This window comes from Macrotis lagotis, chromosome 2, assembly GCF_037893015.1.
Source record: "Macrotis lagotis isolate mMagLag1 chromosome 2, bilby.v1.9.chrom.fasta, whole genome shotgun sequence".
NCBI classification, from domain to species: Eukaryota; Metazoa; Chordata; class Mammalia; order Peramelemorphia; family Peramelidae; genus Macrotis; species Macrotis lagotis.
The window spans coordinates 333634173-333650474 of NC_133659.1; the positions used below are offsets into that span (position 1 = coordinate 333634173).

General features: G+C 45.9%; 1 protein-coding gene across 1 annotated transcript in view; it reads left to right on the forward strand.

Moving 5' to 3' along the window:
- Positions 1-16302, forward strand: part of ZC3H7B (zinc finger CCCH-type containing 7B) — an 87669-nt gene that overhangs the window by 20714 nt on the left and 50653 nt on the right. Inside the window, exons 2-5 of the mRNA XM_074227023.1 lie at positions 6938-6996; positions 11678-11711; positions 12048-12245; positions 15146-15304. Coding sequence (XP_074083124.1) covers positions 6944-6996; positions 11678-11711; positions 12048-12245; positions 15146-15304 — 444 coding nt within the window. The 5' untranslated portion in view covers positions 6938-6943. The remainder of the gene's footprint in view (positions 1-6937; positions 6997-11677; positions 11712-12047; positions 12246-15145; positions 15305-16302) is intronic.

Consider the following 16302-nt stretch of genomic DNA (forward strand, 5'->3'; position numbering starts at 1 on the left):
GGTTTATGTGGCATGAATGAATGAATGAATGAATGAATGCCTCACATTTCTATGGCACTTTGAAGTTTTTAATCAGTTGCCTTCTTTATAACAACCTGGTGAGGTATTGATGTCCCCATTTTACAGATGGAGAAGCTGAGGCTCAGAGCAACAAACCACTAAGTGTTGGAGCTAGGTTCAAACTCATTTCTCTTTTGACTACTAGTTCAAATCTCCTTTCAATGCTACTCGGGCAGGTAGTCTCTCCTGGATGAGAAATCCGATTTGTTCTGCTTGCCTCCTAAGGTTGTGAGGCAGATTTGGGTTTGATTTAAAGGAAAACTTCTCAGCAATGAGAGCTGCTCTCCACGGGAATAGGCTGGGGCTGGGGAGCCGCTGGGGAGGGGCTGGGGACCCTTGCATTGAAGGGCTCAAAGCAAGACCTCTTGGTCATTGCCTTGAGGAGTGGGACTGAATGGGCTGGGAGGACTTCCCAGGTCCCTTCCAGCCTGTGTGAAAGGCAAACCCAAAGAGATGTCTCCCTTGTTCTTGAATTACTTTGATTCTAAGCTGAACAAGAGGGAAATAAAATGGGCATCCCCATATCCACAGCACAGCAGCAACATAGGATGTACCTAAAACTCTCTGCTGGACTGTTTGTTCTTTGGAAATAGTTAATAAGTTCCACCTGCAGGTTTCAAGGTTCTCCAGCTTATCTGGCCTGTTTTTCTGGACTTTTCCTCTCTGCATTAAAAAAAAAGCCTTAATAAAAACTTCTTTCTTTCTTTCTTTCTTTCTTTCTTTCTTTCTTTCTTTCTTTCTTTCTTTCTTTCTTTCTTCTTTCTTTCTTTCTTTCTTTCTTTCTTTCTTTCTTTCTTTCTTTCTTTCTTTCTTTCTTTCTTTCTCTCCTCCTCCTCCTCCTCCTCCTTCTTCTTCTTCTCCTCCTCCTCCTCCTGCTTTTCTTTCTTTTTCTCCTCCCCCTGCTTCTCCTTTTCCTCTTCCCTTTTTTTTTTTTTGCTACCCTGTCCTTACCTCACTCCTTTGGTTCTCCCAATTCTCCACTCTCAACTGGGAAAGGAAAAAAAAAGAAACTCCTGTGTGACAGCTTTGTCTAGCAAAACCAATGTCCCCATTTGCTGTATCTGAAAACAAAAATCTCATTGCGCATTTTGAGTCTCCCTAACTTTCTGATGTCCCCAGGCAGTCTCTTCTTTTCCCTTCCCAACTACACATGTTGTCAATTTGCTTTTTGTTCTCTGTTCCCAGGTTGAAGCAGATAGACTCATTCAGCCAACACTGATTAAGTCCCTACTGTGTTCAAGGTTTTCTTTTAGAGGAGAAAGTGGAGATAGAGATAGGAGAACTGGACTCAAGCTCCCAGAGCTTCTAATCTAGGGAGATAAGTTGTGTAGCAACAAGAATAACCTACAGTAATATTGTACTTTATGACTATGAATGATTTTCACATTTTCTCATTTGAATCACAGGACAACCCTGTGAAGGGAGCGGCTAGGGACTGTTGCCCCAAACTTTTTTGTTTCAGTTGTGTCTGATTCTTCATGGCTCCATTTGGGGTTGTCTTGGCAGAGATACAGGCATAGTTTGTCATTTCCTTCTCCAGCTTGTTTTACAGATGAGGAAACTGAGGTAAGCAGAGTTAGTGACTTGCCCAGAGTCACACAACTAGGAAGTGCCTGAGACTGAATTTGAACTCTGAAAGATGAGGTCTGGCCTCTATCCACTGTGTCTCCTAAATGCCTTGCCCCAAACTTTACAGATACAGAAACTGAGACCTCAAATCCTTTTACAGAATCCCAGATCTAGCCAAGACCTTACAGCCATTTTGTCCCACCTGTACCTGGAGAGGAATCCTGTTTCCAGCATGACCATTGACCATCCAGGCCTTGCTTCACAGTGAGAGGAACCCTTTCTTAAAAGATCTGCCTGGTAGACATCCCCACTCTCCCAAGTGGTTCCTTCTCCTGTCAGAGCTGAAACAGAGACCAAGAGACAGGTGTCTGCCTTTAGAGTGGAAGCTCCCCGAGGGCAGGGTCTGGGTTGCTTTTCTTTTTTGTTTCCCTAGTATGTAGTTCACTATTTTGCTCATAGCAGGTCCTTTTCCCTTCACTTATTCTCATCTCACCAAGCAATCCATTTTACTGTTGATATGACTCATTGTTAAGAATCCTTCCCATTTACCAAGTCACCATCTGCTTCCCTTTTTTTTCCTGCTTCTTAAATAGTTGTGTGACCCCTGGGTTTCAGTTTCCCCATCTGCAAAAATGTGGGGGTTGCAGGAGGGCCACCCAGAGGCATATAATAATAATCATAATAATAAATCACTAATATTTATATAGCACTAGATGCCAGACATTATGCTGAGTGATTTAAAATTGTGATCTCATTTGATTCTTCCAGCAACCCTGGGGAAATAGGTTATTATTATTACTGATGACTTCCTGGGCCTCCAGGAGACCAAAGACAGAGGGAAAGGACACACTTAGACCAAAATGGTTCGAGCAGCCCTTTTTGTGGTAGGCAAACTGTAAGGAAGCAGAGACCCACTGACTGGGGAATGGTGGTCGATCATTATTGCAACATAGAGAATGGTGATGAGGAATTCAGAGAAATGTGGGAGGACTCGTGCAGGACAGGATTCAGGGTGAAGGAAGGAGACCTGATGTAAAGGAAAATGACATTGATGAGTTGATCAATCCTGCCTTTAGAGAACTGATGGGGAGGGAGCCTCATTCCTTTCTTTCCACAGAGAGGTGGTAGACTATGGGTGCGGAGTGAGGCAGACCTTGTCAATTGTGGCCAATGCATTGATTTGTTTTGATTAATTATATTTCTTTAATACAAGATAGGTGTGATGATAGGTGTGGGGAGAGTCACTGGGAAGTGATTGAAAATGGAAAGCAATTTGAATAGAATCACACCAGTATACATTATTTAAAATAATAAAATTAGGGGAATGAGCTAATGTTCCTTTCAGCTCTGAATCTAGGAAACTGGTCTGGAAAAGGGTCATAATGACATATGAGGAAATGGTTTTGAAAACTCTCACCAAATAGTCACATGCTCTGCTTTTCAGACTCTGACCTCCTGGATCCCACTTTTCCCACCCTCCCCTCAGGTTCATCCTGGGGGGGGGGGCTCCCCTGCTTTAGGGCCCTGGGCTGAGAATGGAAGTGTGCCGGGGATAAAGGCCACTCTTTGGCACCCAAGGAGATGTGATTTGTTTTACTGTTGATCTTGTCTACCTACCACTTCTTTCTTCTACTGGCAGAATTGGGGTTAACCGTGGAACGTTTGGCAAAAGAAGGTCTGCTCCATTCATTCGTTTTTTTATCTGGTGCCTTTTGATCCTAAACTCTGTGATGTTCTGCTCAAGTTGCCTGGGGACTCATGGGTTCATCATCAGTGTGATGTGGTGGAAGATGGGTGGGTCTGGGGTCTGAGGACCCTACTCTAGAGTGTACCTTATGACTTACTGGCTGTGGCCCTTGGGCATTTCACTTGATGGGCCTCAGATGGTGGGACTGGACCATTTCCAAGGTCATTTTCCTCTGATATCCTGTGGTCAAGTTTAGAATCGGGGGCAGTGAGGTAGTACAGTGGAGAGAGCACCCGCCCTGGAGTTAGGAGGACCTAAGTTCAAATCCAGCCTCAGACATTTGTACTTATTAGCTGTGTGACCCTGGGCAAGTCACTTAACCCCAATTGCCTCCAAAAACAAACAAAAATTTAGAATTAAATGATAATTCCTTATGGAGAGAGTGTGGTTAGTGTCTGCTCATTTCATCTTTTCAAAAGGCAAAAGGAAATTAGGTCTGGAATTAGAGGATTAGAGTTCAGTTTCTTGTGCTGCTAATGTTCCCAATCATGCCCCCTGCTCTTCCTGGGCCTCTGTTTCATTATTGCTAAGGGAGCACCACATGATAGGTCCTGGGTTGAGATCCTTCCCGAACCACTTGCTGTCTGTGCCCAATGACTGTCTCTGGACCCTCAGGGCTTGTTTGTACATTGAAGTTGAGACCCTTCATGTTCTAGGTACTGTGACCTAAGGCTCTTCCATCTCCAAGTCTGCAGGTTATGGGGTGCTTCCAAGGCATGGGAAGGCCAGTTCTTAGAATATCCCTCAAGGAGCTGACCAAAACTGAGACTTGTCTAGTAGCCTCAGGGGCGTTCAGAATGTGGCCACCCATTAGGAGGGTCTCTGGCAGACTGAGGCCTGACCAAAGGAGGAAGGCCAGGGAGTGAAGGCCTGAGAGTTAAGTATATGAAGACTGGCTAAAGGGGCTATGGACGTTTAGCCTTTGGAGAGCAGGGGGTAGAAGAGTGAGTTTCATATGTTAGAAGGATTTTTATAAAAAAATTCTGATGACAACAAAGGCTGACTACAAGCATTTCCTTAGATCTGTAGAGAAGACAAAGAGAATTGGGCACAAAACTGAAGATCTCTATGATGGATGCCCATGTTAAAAACAAGTTTTTTTTTTAGAAAGATTTTATTTATTTTGAGTTTTACAATTTTACCCCTAATCTCCCTTCCCTTCCCCTCACCCCCCCCCCACAGAAGGCAGTCTGTTAGCCTTTCCATTGTTTCCATGGTCTACATCGATCTCAGTTGAATGTGATGAGAGAAAAATCATCTCCTTAAGGAAGAAACATAAAGTATAAGAGAAAGCAAAATTACATAAGTTTTTTTTTTCTAAATTAAAGGTACTAGTCCTTGGTCTTTGTTCAAACTCCCCAGTTCTTTCTCTGGATACAGATGGCATTCTCCATTGCAGACAGCTCCAAATTGTCCCTGATTGTTGCACTGATGGAACGAGCAAGTCCATCAAGGTTGAACATCACTCCCATGTTGCTGTTGGGGTACACAATGTTCTTCTGGTTCTGCTCACCTCTCTGAGCATCAGTTCATGCAAATCCCTCCAGGCTTCCCTGAATTCCCGTCCCTCCTGGTTTCTAATAGAACAATAGTGTTCCATGACATACATAAACCACAGTTTGCTAAGCCATTGCCCAATTGAAGGACATTTACTTGATTTCCAATTCTTTTTTACCACAAACAGGGCTGCTATGAATATTTTTGTTCAAGTGATGTTTTTACCCTTTTTTTATCATCTCTTCAGGTTATAAACCCAGTAGTGGTATTGCTAGATCAAAGTGGGTGTACATTTTTGTTGCCCTTTGGATGCAATTCTGCTTTCTAGAAAGGTTGGATGTAAAAACAAGTATTAAAAGATTCAACAGGAACCTTTCCAAGTTGTCCTGACTGTCAGTGCTCCTTTGGGACTTCTGCAGTTTTCATTTGAGCATTAATTGAGCTTTAACCATTCTTTTCTTTCTTTTTTTTTTCTGGGCGATCTCACCCTATCTCCCTATGTTCCCTCAGTTCCCCCCTTGTGTTGGCTAAGACCAGTGAAAAAAGATCTTATCCTGTACCTCAAGCTTGTTCCGTGAGGAGGTGGGGAGTTTGCCTTTCATCTGCCCTCTGGAGACACCCCCCCCCTAGTGACCAGTCTTTTGTAGGGATCCGTCCTCCCCAGTCACTGTCTATGTTGTTTTCCTGGTTCTGCACACCTTAGTCTGCATCAGTTCAGACAAATCTGCTCTGGGTTCTCTGAAAGCATCTCCTTCGTGAATTTTTTTAAAATTTTATTTATTTTTTTCCCAACTAAATGCAAGAGTAGTTTTCAAGAATCATTTTTAAAAGGGTTTTTTTCTCCCTCTCTCCCCCCTAACAGAAAGGGATCTAATGTAAGCTATGAATGTATAATAACCATGCTAACCTAGATCCATATTAATCATGTTGTGAAATCACAATCCAAAATGGGATCAAATCCCAACAGGGAAAGACAAAAAACATAAGACAGTTTTTAACAATTGAAGACAGTCAGCTTTGGTCTACATTTCCACTCCACTTCCTTCTGGAGGTGGATAGTGTCTTTCTTATTTTAGAATTGTCTTTGATCGTGGTGCTGCTGAGATGATTGAGTCCACCCTAGTTGACCATTGCCCAGTGCTGCTGGCAGTGTGTAGTGTTCTGGTTCTGCTCCCTTCACTCAGCACCAGTTCATGCCAGTGTTTCCAGGCTTTTCTAAAGTCCCACCCTTCAGCAAGTCTTACACATAGGAGTACCAAACCTGATCAGTCATTCTCTAATTGATGGCCTTCCCCTCAGCTGGGGAAGATGAATTTGGCTTACTGGAAGGTGGGGGGGGGGGAGGGAGAGGGGAGGCACAAGGGACGATGAGGAGAACTTAGAGGGAGGGAGGTATTGCCTCAACATAAGGAAATAGAGCTCCCCAATGGCAAGAACTGGTCAGAAGTGGAGTGGATGGCTTTAGAAAGGAGTGAGCTTCCCATCACCGGAGGGCTTCAACCAGAGCCCCTTGACCATTGTCTGGGGCCACTAGAGGGAGATTCTTGTTTGGGCATGATGAGGCAGACTCCAAAGTGCTTCTATAGACTCATAAATTTGGAGACAGAAGAAATTTCAGAGATCATCAAGTTCAACTCCCTCATTCTATAGATATGTAACCTGAGGCCTGAGAGGATAAGCTATTTGGTCCTTGAGTGCCCAAGCTCACCCAAGTATCAAGTGCAAATCTGGGAGATTTGAACCTAGGTCCTATGATTCCCACTCCTATACCTTTTCCATTGTTTCTGACTGCCTTCTGAGTCTTAATATTCTGGGATACTTTGTGATCCTGCCACACCACTAGTGGATAAAAAGCATCCATGTCCTTCCCCAGGTAGCTGGGGAAGGGAGGCTATGGAAGGGGGTAGGCTGGCCTCCCTTCTGCTAAGAATCAGACCTGAAGGCTATCCTGGCTTTCGACGCTCTGATCCTGAGCAGCCTCAGCCTCTGATCCCTGGAGCTGGGGCCGGGGGTTCTTCTGGGGAGGCCAAGGATCACCAGAATGACCTTTTCTTTCCTCCTCAGAGACTAATGGAGAGGCAGAAAAGAAAGGAAGAAATAGAGAAAGGACTTCAATTCATCCAGTAAGTCTTTTTTTTTGTCTTTTTTTTAAGGACTTTGGGACTGGGAACTTGGCTTGTTGGCAGCCCCTTCCCTGGGTGGGACAGTGGTGTGTGTGTGTGTGTGTGTGTGTATGAGAGAGAGAGAGAGAGATTGTGCATATGTGATTATGTGTGCTTGAGTGTGAATGTGCAACCACGGGGCTACCCAGTCATTTACCTCCACTCCTACAGATTCTTTCCCTGCTCATATGCACAACACAAACGTTGTTTTCTTACACACTTTACAGCTACTCCAACCTGTGTGTTACAACTTTAGTTTTTTTTTTTGTCTTGACCTGTGATCTCAATAGAGTAGACAATAATAGAGCAGGCTGCCAGCTTCTCTGTATCTGAGTATCTTAAGAAGTTGTCTGGGAGGGGTGGCTAGGTGGTACAGTGGATAGAGCACTGGCCCTGGAGTCAGGAGTACCTGAGTTCAAATCTGGCCTCAGGCACTTAATAATGACCTAGCTGTGTGGCCTTGGGCAAGCCACTTAGCCCCATTGTCTTGCAAAAATCTGAAAAAAAAAAGATGCTCTCTTCCTGAAATGATGGCAGAAGAGCTCTGGTTAGGGAGAATCACCCATCACTGTCCACTCCCCCCAGTAGACCTGGGCAGGGATGCCTCCAAATTGCCTCTCTCTGATCACCTGTGAACTCCTCCCACTATTTAGAGAACTAAATGTTCTCCTCCTAGTTGGCTTTCTGAGCTTGGCTGTCAGAGAGCATCTAGCTGCTCTCAGCTCAGAGCCTTGGGGAGGGGGTGGGGGGGACTCTTTGGTAGTCATTCAGAGGCTTAAGTTTGGTTTTCAGTTTTTGATTTGGTTTGAAACAATGATTTTATTGGTATAGGGAGCCTATAACATGAAAATCTGCTCATGTAGAAGGACACCCGTGTGCTTTGCAGCTTCTGGTCTTGGAGGGTTTCCCGAGGCCCTTAGACAGTGAAGGTGTAGTCCAAAGTCTCATGTTCAGTAGGTGCCAGATGAGGGGCTTGAACTTGGGGTCTTCTTGACTGAATCCCTCCCTTATCCTTCAGAGGGCACTGCTCCTCTCCAGTGTCTCCATTCTGTTATTTAGTAGAGGAAGCCTCCTTCAAGTGGCCTGGAAGCTTCCCAAGGGCAGGGTAGTGTTGGCTTAATTAAGGTGCCCTTGGTAACTGCTTGTTTAGTCATTTAATCATTCTGTGCCTCAGTTTCTTTATCTGTAAAATGAGAGAGTTGGACTCAGAGCTGAATAAATCAAAGTAGCTCTGGCCATGCTGAGGCCAAGCACATGACCCCCATGAGCATCATTTTATCCATCCATAGGATGAAGTTAATGAAGTCACATGATGTTTTTTTAAAAAGTGTTGTAAGGGGGAGGCTAGATGGTGTAGTGACTAGAGAGCACCAGCCCTGGAGTCAGGAGGACCTGAGTTCAAATCTGGTCTCAGACACTGGTCTCAGACACCTTGCCAAAAAAAAAAAACCCTAAATTTTTTTTAAAAAACTGTTGTAGGGGCCGGCTAGGTGGTGTAGTGGATAAAGCACCGGCCTTGGAGTCTCAGACACTTAATAATTACCTAGCCATGTGGCCTTGGGCAAGCCACTTAACCCCGTCTGCCTTGCAAAAACCAAAAAAAACCCTGTTGTTAAAAAAATAAACAGCAGAATGCAGCTATCCAAAATGGAGGCCGACCCTTTTAAAGCTGAACAGGGAGGGGCCTCAGAGCAGGGGAAGTCAGGGCTGGGAAGTGTCTTAGAACGGGATGTCAAGGCTGAGAAGGGGCCTTAGAGCAGGGGAGGTCAGAGCTGAGAGGGGATCTGGGGCCATCCTAGTCCAAATTCTTCCTGTTGCAGATGAGAAAACTGAGGCTCAGAGAGGAGATGGAATTGTCCAAGGTCATAAAGTTTGGAGCAATGTGGGTGGTGTCGTGGGAGTGGCTCTGGTCCTTGGAGCTCCAAAGAGAGATGGGATGTCACTCACACCCACAGCAGGATTCTGATCTAGATGACACAGATGGAGTCACAAGCAGGAGAGTGTGCTAGGAACACACCTTGGGTTTGTAGTTGAAAACTCTTCTCCAGCTCTGGTTCTGCCAGCTGGGTGCCCCTGCACCAATGGTCTGCCCTCTCTAGCCTCAGTTTCCTCTTCTGTTACATGAGATTTGCCTCTGAAGTCCCTCAGTCTGAAGGCTGAGACCATGATCTGAGGAGCTGCAGCTGAGGGGTGAGAACCCTGGGGAGGGTGCTGGCCCCAGAGCCAGTGAGGCTTCTGCCTGGCCTCAGCTACCAAGGGTTTGCTCAGTAAATGTTTGTTGACTCCGTTGATTGGATTGGATTCATCTAAATGAGATATTTGAAGAATTCACCCAAACTGAATGAGTTAAAGCAGTGAGGAGTCTGGCCAGGTTAGGACTCAGAGACAGCAGGGTACCAAGCAAGAGGACTTGGGTTCAACTCCCTTCCCTCCTCTCTAGGGGTTGGTTTAAGATCCTCTGATTTCTGGGAGTTTCATGTTGGGGCATAGCAGGAAATGCGGTGGGGAGGTGGTGGGAAGATGAATCCCGCCTCTGATCCTGCTTTCTGGATTAGTTATTTTACACAGGATCTCTCTCTTCTGATCGTCCTAACAAGTGATCCAGGGAAGCGATGATATTGCTATTCCCATTTCACAGATGACAAATGGAGACTGAGAGATTTTACGACTTGCCAGGTTCCCCACCTGGCGAAGCAATGGTCTCAAGGATTTGAGCAGAGGCCTTCCTGACCCCACTTGTACCTGCCTTGTTAAACTGGGTGACCTGGGGACCCATGTCGTAGGATTATGCTGAAGACTAAATATGAAAGTTCTTTGTAAGCCTAAGGATTCTATACAACTCCTGTTAGCATTAAGATTTTAGCAGAGTGACCTCAAAGGCCAGGAACATTCCTACTCCTCCCAGTGTGGCTTTTTTCAGATCTGGAGTCAGGAAGACTCATCTTCATGAGGTCATATCTGGCCTTAGACACCTCTTAGCTCTGCAACCTTGGGCAAGACACTTAAATTTGTTTGCCTCAGTTTCCTCATCTGTCAGATGAGCTGGAGAAGAAAATGACAACCCACTCCAGTGTCTTTGCCAAGATATTCCTGAAACAATTCAACAACAACACGGAGTGGTGCTGCTGGGGAAGGTTTGGACTGAATGATGTCTTGAGGGACCTCTCAGCTGTAAAATTCTAGAAGCCCAAGTGTCCTGGGTTGGTGATATCCATGAAGTTGAGCTGGTGTTCTGTAGCCACAGGAGGGAAGAGCCTCAAATGTGGATGAAAGGACAAGGCCATTCTGTTGGCCAACGAGAAGGAGTGATGAGTGTCAATCATCTACCCAGCCATCAATTAATTTATTCAAACTACATGTATCAATCGCTGACTCTGTGTGTGTGTGTGTGTGTGTGTGTGTGTATGGGGGGGGAGGAATAGAGAGATCGGACTCTGGGCCTCATCTCAGGGCACTTACATTAGAGTAGGGGAGGACAAGACACAAAGGAAAGAGAAAAGGGAGATGGGGATCTCTGCAAAGGACATAGGGAGGGTCTCAGGAAGGGTTTCAGAGGTAACCCTTGAGTTAGACCTGGAAAAAAGGGACAGTTTTCAGGGGAGGCAAGAGGAGTGCCCGTTGACTCAGAAGACTTGGAAGGGCTCCACTGTGGTTTTGACGAATCGCTTTAAAGGCTTACCAGAATGTCTGCTGTCTTTCAAGATAAGGAATTCTTTTTTTATAGAAAAAGTATCATAACTGCCTGCTTTGTCCCACTTGTTCACCTGGGGGAGGTGGCCTGCTCCAAATGCCATCTTTGACTACTACTGCTGCTGCTACTACTGCTGCTACTACTACTGCTGCTACTACTACTACTACTGCTACTACTACCACTATGACTACTACTACTACTACTACTATTATTGCTATTGTTGTTTCTGTTGCTATCTATAGCTGCTGCTACGGTTGCTGCTCTGCTACTACTATTGCAACCGTTACTGTTGCAACTGCTGTGGCTACCGTTGCTATGTCTCCTTTTGCTGCCGCTGTTACTGTTGCTTCTGCTTCTGCTCCTGCTGTTGCTGCTGCTACTGTTGCTGTAGCTGCTGCTACTGTTGCAGCTACTACCATTGCTATCGCTACTGTTGCTACTGTTACTGTTGCCACCGTTGCTACTGCTGCTATAGCTGCTGCCGCTGCAACTGCTTCCATTGCTTTTGTTACTGTTGCCATTGCTCCTGCTGCTGCTCCTGGGGCTGCTGCTGCTACTACTCCTTCTAGCTTTTATGTGGTGTTCAAGTTTGCAAACAGCTTTAAAATATTATTTCATTGGATTCTCCCTCTCTCTGGGAGGTGGTGGCTATTTTTAATCCTGATTTAAAAGATGAGGAAACTGAGGCAGACAGATGTTAAGTGACGGAGGTTGGATTTGAACTCAAGTCCTCCTGGCTTTAGCTCTGATGCTTTGTCTAATGCGCCACATAGCTGGGAGCTGGGTAGATAAATGCTGGCTGTTAACAAGGGTGACCATGAGGAAGGTCCAGAGTAATGGAGTTGAGAAGGCTCCATGGAATCCCAGCCCTAGGGATCTCTCTCCACCTGCCCCCAGGCTGGCTGCTTGGGCCCAGGTCTTAACCTGGTACATGTTTCCTTATGTCCTCAGGTCCACGATATCACTAAAGCAAGAAGATTATGAGGTAGGTGAACTCCCCCTGGCAAAGGGGTGTCCCTGAAGAAGGGTGCAGACTAGTCAGCCTCTTCCCCAGCCCTGCAGGCTCCCTCTTGAGGGGAGTTGTGGGCCCAGGGTGGGAACCTCTCCTTTTCCTGGTGGAGGCCCAAGGTGCTCCTCTGGAGGAAGGCTGAGTGGGCAGGTTGAGGACTGGTCCTGGGGTTGGAGGGTGGTGGACCTTTCTGTCTGTTCTCCCTACACCTGGATGTCTCTCTCTCTCTCTCTCTCTCTCTCTCTCTCTCTCTCTCTCTCTCTCTCTCTCTCTCTCTCTCTCTCTCTCCCTTCCTCCCCTGTGGGAGCCCAGGCCTTTCTCCACAAGTTGGTTTGGAACCTGTTTGCCGAGGGGAATGACTTGTTCCGGGAGAAGGATTTCAAGCAAGCGTTGGTGCAGTATGTGGAGGGACTGAACGTGGCGGACTATGCTGCCTCTGATGAGGTGACCCTGCCCCGGGAGCTCCTCTGTAAGCTGCATGTCAACCGGGCCGCCTGCTATTTCAACATGGTGAGGATCCTGGCATGCCCCGTCAGCCACTAGCCTCCCAGCCACCATGCAAACTCCCATCTCCTCTTGCCTCCACTGTCTTCTTCTTCGATCCTCCTTCCTGTTAACCCAGTCTCCAGCTTGGTTTTGCATCCATATTCTCCAACTGCCTCAAATCTATTCCTTCAGCCTCCAATTTACTTCTGCCTCCGTTGCTTTTGAGTTCGAATCCCCTTCTGTTCTTACAGCTTCTAAACTCTTCCACCCATTCCCTTCAAGTCCCAATCTTTTATATTCTCCCAACTCCCATCATTCTTTTGGAAGGGGAGGTGACAACCAGAGGACTGGAGTCCTCCCTTCCACTCCTATCACCAATGTGATGGGCCTGTTTGTACCTTGGATTCTCCATGTCTCTCTTTAAAGAGCATGAGGTGAGCCCACTGGCACCTTGCTAAGGAAGACAGAGACAATTTCTGATGGGGGCATCAGAGGCTTAGATGGATTGGCTGATGGGAAGCTGCTCCTTTGGCACCTTGGAGATAAGACATATCATTTATTCATTCATTCATTCCTTCATCTCTTCATCCCAGTTCTAGGAACTAGGGCAGATTCATTAAAAATTTAAGCCAGAAGCAGAACGTTGCCGCTCAAGACTTGGGAGCTCAACCGATAACTCCTTCGATAACCCGACCTTTTGATTTTATTTTTCTTTTCATAGGAGGCTCTCAAAAAATGGCTGCTGCAGTAGCAATGATAGAACATTAGTAATAAGCTCAAATTATTGGCCGGTAAAGGTCTTATGATTAGACTGAATAGTCACACATAAAACTGTTATCACAAATAGTCACAAATAAAACTGTTGTCCACAACCTCCAATCATTATGTTGAACCACAAAAAAAATCTTCACCCAGATGCCTGTACTCCCCAAGCTATGTGTAAGATGAGTCTTTTATTTATTTTTTCTTTCTTTTTTTAAAAATTTTATTTATTTATGGCAGTGGGGTTAAGAGGGATTTGCCTAAGGTCACACAGCTAGTTAACTATTAAGTATCTGAGGCTGGATTTGAACTCAGGTTCTCCTGACTCCAAGGCCAGTATCCTATCTATTATGTCACCTAGCTGCCCCCTAAGATAATTCTTTTAAAATGGAAAGACCAAGCCAAGGAGATTAAAATATATGGGAACAGGTAAATGTCAACCCTGTCATTCTCCTTGTTCTTAGAACGATCCTTACGATGCTCCCAGTGAATCTAGCCAAGATGAGCTACACCCCAATACTTTTAATCCGCCAAAACTCCGCTCCCCCAAGTTATTTTTATCCAAGGGCAGCTATGTGGCATAGCGGATAGAGTGCCAGTTCTAGAGTTAGGAAGACTCATCTTTCTGAGTTGAAATCCAGCCTCAGGCACTTCCTAGCTATGCGGCCCTGAGCAAGTCACTTAGCCCTATTTGCCTCAGTTTCCTCATCTGCAAAGTGAGTTGGAGAAGGAAATGGAAAACTACTAATGTCTCTCACAAGAAAACCCCAAATGGGATTAGGAAGAGTCAGACACAACTGAGGCACAACAAAATTTTTTCTACCTGTACAATAACATTAAATAGAAAACAAAATGATAGTGACTTATCCCAGGGCTGTTTCTGCTTAAACTCCATTGAGATGAGAGTTTACTCTTCTAAAGCAACTTAAGATTTTCAACCCCTGTCTAAACACTGTTTTTATGGACTACAAGGATCATCATCTCTATTTTACAAATGACGAAACTGAGTCTCAGAGAGAGAAGGTGACTGACACAGGGTCATACAACTCAGTATCTAGAATCATAGATTTCGAGCTGAATGGGCGTTGAGAGTCCAGTTAGAAATGAAAGCATATTAAGATGAAATGATTTGCTCACGATTGCCAAGCACGGCCAAGTGACTTGAGCCCCGACTTTCTATCTGTAAAAGGAAGGTTTGGATTGGCTAATCTCTGAGGTTCTTTCCAGCTTCTCAGAACCTAGATGTAAATCCAGTTCTCAGGACTCCAGGTTCAGGTCTCTCTCCATTTCATGATTTCACCCTTCTTCAAAGATTCTCAAGCATTTTTGAGGGGCCCCTGATATTATTACCCAGTGTAGTGAGACAGTGGAGGGGAGTGGACAGAGCCTTGGCTTCAGTATTGGGAGTCCTGAACTGGAATCTGTTCTGGCCCTCATTGTGTTGTGGCCCCAGCAGACCTTCCCAGGACTCCTCAGATTCTTCTTTAAACGGGGGGTGATCCTTCTTCAGTTATCTGCTTTTCAAGGTTGTGGGAAGGAAGGGCCTTTATAAGCCTTCAACAAGTGGTAAGTGTGGAGACTAAGGGCTGGACATTAGCTACAGCCTCTTCTTGGCTGAAGAGGGAGCCCCATAGAAGTGGATGTTGCTGTGATTGTTGGGGTAGGTCCAGGTGGGGTGTGGGTTGTCTCCCTGCCCTGCCCCCCCATTAGGGTGATCCAATGGTTCTCATGCCCCAATACGTTTAGTGGAGCCCCCAAAGTTGGCAAGAGTTGGTCTGTCTTCTCTCTTTTGTTGGGATGCCTCCATTCCAAGCTCATATTTTAATAACTATTTCAGTATCATTTCCTTTGAAATTCTTTGCAAGTTCCCAGCCCTCCTTCCAGATCTCCCTAAGCTCCAACCTCTCTTCTGTCCAAACCTTCAACCTCCTTCCAACCCACCCTCTATGTCCCAGCTAGGGGGCTGAGCTTTGGAGATGTGTTCTTTCAGCCTAGAGAGGTGTGGGTAGGAGCGGGGTTGTATCCTGGACTGGGGAAGGAGGTGTGGGTGGGAGCAGGGTTGGATTCTGGATTGGAGAGGGAAGTTTGGGTGGGAGCAGGGTTGGATTCTGGATTGGAGAGGGAAGTTTGGGTGGGAACAGGTATACCTTTCTTGTTCCTAGGGTTTGTATGAGAAGGCACTGGAAGACAGTGAGAAGGCCCTGGGGTTGGACCCAGAGAACATCCGAGCTTTGTTCCGGAAAGCCAGTTCCCTGAACGAGCTAGGCCGCCATAAGGAAGCCTATGAGTGTAGTAAAACGTGCTCCATCTCTCTCCCTCACGTGAGTGTGTTGGGGCCAGGTGGCCCAACAGTCAGAACTGATGGGGGAGGGGGCTGGAGTCCACCTTGGCAGAGAACCTGAGAGGCTGAGGCAGGAACCAGAGTCAGCAAATAACGGTTTGTCTCATGTGGTTTCTGATGAAGGAGGTCTTCAGCAGTGATCCCAGGTTGGGACATGGGTCACTTTGCTTTGGATCCCCAAAGTACAGGGGAAAGAGCAGGTTTTGGAATGAGAGGACTGGGGTTCAGATCCCAGCTCAGATCTTCCTGCCTGAGTGACCTTGGGCAAATCACTTCACTACTTGAACTTCAGTTTCTTTTTTTAAAAATTTTATTGGGGTGGCTAGGTGGCACAGTGGATAGAGCACTGGCCCTGGAGTCAGGAGGACCTGAGTTCAAATCTGGCCTCAGACATTTAATAATTGCCTAGCTGTGTGGCCTTGAGTAAGTCACTTAACCCCATTGCCTTGCAAAAATCTAAAAAAAAATTTATTTATTTAAGGCAATGGAATTAAGTGACTTGCCCAAGTTCACACAGCTAGGCAATTATTAAGTGTCTGAGGTCAGATTTGAACTCAGGTCCTCCTGACTCCAGGGCCAGTGCTCACTATCCACTGTGCCACCTAGCTGCCCCATTGGACCTCAGTTTTTTTTTAATCTTAAAATGGAGATAATGAAGATACCCTACTGAATAGGGTTGTGAGGATACGATAAAATAGCATATCATAAGGGTGTAGAAATGCTAGTTGTGCTCTCTGGGCCTCAGTTTCCCCAGCTGTAAAATGAGGGAGTTGGGTCAGATGGCCTTTTGGTTTCTCCCAGTTCTAGATCATCTTGCAGATCATCATAAACACAGCCGTCCTGGAGGAGACACGAAGCCACATTAACTTTGCAGGATGGGGAGATGTCCAGTTGGAGAGAAGGGGTGGATATTCTATGACTGAGGCACTGCCTCCTCCACCTCTTCCGAGGTGCCTCAGTCATCTCATAAATGCCTTC